The sequence below is a fragment of the Kryptolebias marmoratus genome, linkage group LG5 (assembly GCF_001649575.2).
Source record: "Kryptolebias marmoratus isolate JLee-2015 linkage group LG5, ASM164957v2, whole genome shotgun sequence".
NCBI lineage: Eukaryota > Metazoa > Chordata > Actinopteri > Cyprinodontiformes > Rivulidae > Kryptolebias > Kryptolebias marmoratus.
Window position 1 is genome coordinate 22,302,624 of NC_051434.1, and position 4,620 is coordinate 22,307,243.

Consider the following 4,620-nt stretch of genomic DNA (forward strand, 5'->3'; position numbering starts at 1 on the left):
GAGTGGCTGGTAAAATATTTTGTCCACCAGCCACTATGGCTGGTGGACAAAATTTTTAATTTCCACCCCTGGGTGTAGGTGAACGGCTGAGTTTTTTCCTGAAGAGCTGGGTCTCCTGTGTTGACCCATGTGCCTTTGGAGAGGCTGTTTGGATTTTTCAATGTAGAGTTATGAACATTCCTTGTGCACTGAACTGCATACACCACACTGCTCAGTTTATGTTTGGGTGTTTACTCCTTAGGGTGGACCAACCTCTATCTGAGAGTCCTGTTTGGTTTGAAATGTACTGGGATGCATCCATTTGTAATGTTTATGTAATTATTTTTTTCTGGATTTTTTGCTGATATTTCTCCATTAAATTGTAACTACTGGAAAAATTAAGACTACTTATGTCATTATAAGTGAGAAAACTAACAAAATCAGCATGTAATTCAATAACTATTTCCCCCACTGTATCATATTGAGATAATTGTCAATAATTCTGTCCTCAAATACAAATATAAATATATCACTTTTGACATTTACAGATTTTGTTAATGACAAAAGCCTTTAAATGCCCTTCTTGTGATAGGAGTGCTTTTTACAGCTGGAATTTTCAGCAACTTATACAGCATCTGTCAGTGCATGGGGATCCAGATAAATAAAAGACATGCTCTTCTTTCTGGTATCCATTTCAGAGAGAGTCATACTGATTGAAAGGAGGATAAAGAACCACACCCACAAGCTAAAGGTTCTGACAGTTATAGTCTATAAAACCATCTAAACCAGATGGACTAGAAATGTTCTGTCAGACCAAGTTTGTGTAAACTGGTTTTGTTTAATTGCCATAATCAAAGGTTATTATTAACCTTTATTCAACAAGGAAAGATTCCACTTGTCAGGTGATATGGAGACGAAGGCGGACCCAGATCGCAGACTCATATTGAATAAACTAATTTATTTAAATTAAGAAAATAAACAAAAACAAAAAGCTGACATGGCAGCAAATGCTAAACAAAAACAGAAGCAAAATAATAACCTTGAACATGGAGCAACAAAGTACATCTAAGCAAACACAAACAAACACAGAGCGAAAAACCAGGAACGGAGAAACAAACAATGAACCAGCAGAGAAGTGAAGTAAATGACCGGGTTTTAAACACAGAGGATCAAGAATAAGTGGGCACAGGTGTGTGATTGCTAAAGCTGGGACAGGTGTAGATCGGCGTGGCAGGAAGACAAGTGAGTAACTGAGAGGAGTGAATAGTGACAGAAAACAAAGGCATGAACAACAGGAACTAAAGACAAAGATAACTGAACACAACCAGAAAACACGAAGACAACAAACAGAACCCAAAGAACCCAAAGAAAACCCAAAACCTGACACCACTGATATTAAAAACTTCTTTATCAAGGGAGACCTGGTCAAGAAAGGCAGCAGCAAACACCAAAACATAGTTATCACATCACAGTTAGTGCAACAAAATTAAAAACTTTAAATTGAGAAACAAATAAAAACAAATAATTTAAACAAATTAAGAATAACAATTACATGCTATGAAATTAGCCTCAAGTACTTAATTATTTTATTTTAAAACATTCAATGAAATGAACTCTGTAAGTTTCCAGTCTTTCTGCAGTGCATTTATTTTTGAAGGTGCAGAATGGACAAAAACCTTTTTACCCAGTTCAGTCTAGGCAAACAGAATGAAAAGCAGCAAATAATCTTAAAAGTGGACGGAGTAAGAACCAGCACCTCTCTGTACAATTAAAATATAAATAAAAGAGTGAAGAAATACACACATTACCTTGTAAATGAAAGTATCCCAACAGCTGAGCCTTCTGCTGGCCAAAGCAGGCCGTTCTATCCTCAACTATAACTCACATTGTCAATGACTTACAATTTTCATCGAACCTCAGAGAGGTATGATAAACAGTGTCAACCATTCAAAGACATCGAGCAGACGTGTTCATATAGGAAAAAATCTCCATAAATCAACACAAGTAAAAACATTGCAGGACTAGCTGCTTTTTAACATTGAACAACTTATTCAACAATCTGCTGGCTTTCTTAGACAGAAAACCTTTACTAATTTGCTTTTTATAATGTATGTGCATGTTTTTCTACAATGCCCTGAGACAACTTTTGTTGGGACTTGGCACTACAAAAATAAACTGAATTGAATTGAATTATTACAAAAGTAAAAACCCAGTTTTTGTTACAGCTTCTTTACCAGTTTCTTCACATGTGGCATGAAAGTAAGGGAGTCATCAATCAAGATGTTCAGATATTTATACACATGAACCAACTCCATTTGAATTCCTTTGAGCATAGTCACAGAAGAAAGAAGAAGTGGTTTCTTTCTAGCACTGGAAAACAACATAAGCCTAGTCTTGTATGCATTAAGAACAAGTTTCAGCTGAAGTAAAGAACGTTGGACAGCATTAAAGGCTTCCTGCTGTGATTCAGCAGCCTGGACAAGAGCTGATCCATAGCAGTAAGCTATATTTCAGCATAGAAATATAAATCACCCTTTGAAACATTCAGATCTGACACATCAGATCTGACACATCTGACACATTCAGACTCAGATCATTGATAGAAATAATGAATAAAAGGGTCCCCAGTACAGAACCCTGCAGCACTCTTTTACTTACAGTACAGTGGCAAGTTCTGATCACAGACCATCATATTTAATGCACTGAGTTCTATTATGTTTCAAGGAAATGAAAACAAAAACAGACTAAAAAAATAGTTTCTACCCTAGAGCTGTTGTTGCACTGAACAAGACAAATTTATCCAAAACCTGAACAATCATTTTCTTGACATTTCTATTCAATATTTCTATTGTTTCTATTATATTTATGTATTTTGCACTACCTTTGAGAGTTGCTATTTTTTAAATTTTGTTGTGCTTTCTTGTACAATGACAACAAAGGAATTCAATTCAATTCTATTCTATTACTGAGGTAATTTGAGAAACATGCAACTGCTTTTTCTGAAAGAAGCCTTATCAAGTGCAACTAATATATCATTTACTACCTTCATTGTAGCTGTGATGGTACAACGTTTAGTTTCTGTAACCTGATTGATGTATCGATAAGATAGCATTTGAATAAAAAAAACTCCTTTACTTGCTTACTCACAAGGGCTTTAAAATTTTTTGCCAGCACTTATGAGTTAGTTATTGGTCTGTAGTTAGTTGAAATTGCTGGATCACCCCCTTTTAACAACGAGAGATCATAATCTGATTTCCATACAGAAGGAATTTCATTCTTTTCCACAGTGAGGTTAAAGGGTTTTGTAAGAGCCTCTGCTACCAAAATCAGCAGCCATTTTCAGAAAATAGGGATTTTCTATAGATTTTCTGTAGTCTACTGTATAGCTTTAAGGGCCTTTTGGACTTCATGAACAGTGACAAAATTGAAAGGTTGACAAGTGTACACTGGAAGATCAGTGCAAGGATTCACAGATCCCACAGTGTCAAACAAAGAGCCAGAAGATATAAATTACTTGATAAAACAATTTGACATCTTCATTTTATAATAAACAGGAACAGAATCATTTAAAACAAAAGTAGTAAGAGTCTGAAAATTTTTTATCACCAAAAATGAATGAATGACTTTCAAACTTTCTGTGGATTATTTAGATTTTTAGTGGTGACAAGCAAATAATACTCTGATTTGTCTTTCTTAATTAAAGAAAAGCTTTTTTTTCTTAATTGCCTCAAAGTTATCTGTCAACTCCAGGAAACACCAGTTTTTTTTCACCCCTTTATTCAATTCATTTCAAATTAAAAAATACTTTAATAATTTCAGAGGGAAATTAAATGTTGTAGCTCATAATCCTGGTTTCATTAAAGAGTTCTTATAGATGCTGATGGTTGTGGGCAGGAAGGATCTCTTGTAGTGGTCTGTCCCGATGTGTCCTTGATCCTGGTGTTTTCAAAGAGCCCCACTAGGTGAGCCTCGCTGGCCTCCTGTGGTGCCATGATGGCTGAGCTCTGAAAGCACAGGTTGATGTTGAAGTCCTGGGCAATCTCCTGTACCAGGTGCTGGAAGGATAGCTTCTGGATGAGCAGCTCAGTGGACTTCTGGTAGTGGTGGATCTCTCTGAGAGCCACGGTACCGATCCTGTAGAGGTGAGGCTTCTTCACTCGGCTGGTGGCCGAGGCGCTCCAGTGGGCGGCTTTGGTGGCGAGCTGCTTCCTGGGAGCTTTACCTCCTGTGGATTTACAGGCAGTCGGCTTGGTTCTGGTCATGAATGGACTTCAGGGTTCTTCACGTTCAACAAAGAAGAGTAAAAAATGTTAATCAGCTGCTTGTTGTTATGGTTACACATCATAACAAGATGTCCAGAAGTAAAAGGTTTCAGTAAAAATACTTGGAGCTGCACAGCATCTGATACCACAGGAAATAATCTTTCAAAAAAGTGATTTACAAGTAGAAAAAGGAGGAATTAAAATTTTCAAAAGCAATATCTCAGAGTGAATGTAACAGCGCTACTCCAACATGCAGCCACCTTGAGCGGCACAATTCTAGAAGAAATTTCTTAATAGGGCATGCTAGTTTACACTTATACACTTATATCTTGTTGTTGCTGTGATTGTAGCTTGATGATAACTTACAAAACAATGACAT

General features: G+C 36.6%; 1 protein-coding gene across 1 annotated transcript in view; it reads right to left on the bottom strand.

The window, feature by feature from the left end:
* LOC112451524 (histone H3-like) overlaps window positions 1-4,241 on the bottom strand; it is a 269,127-nt gene extending 264,886 nt beyond the window's left edge. The window contains exon 1 of the mRNA XM_037975851.1: window positions 3,994-4,241. Within this exon, the coding sequence (XP_037831779.1) occupies window positions 3,994-4,241 (248 nt within the window). The remainder of the gene's footprint in view (window positions 1-3,993) is intronic.
* Between the last annotated feature and the right edge of the window lie 379 nt (window positions 4,242-4,620).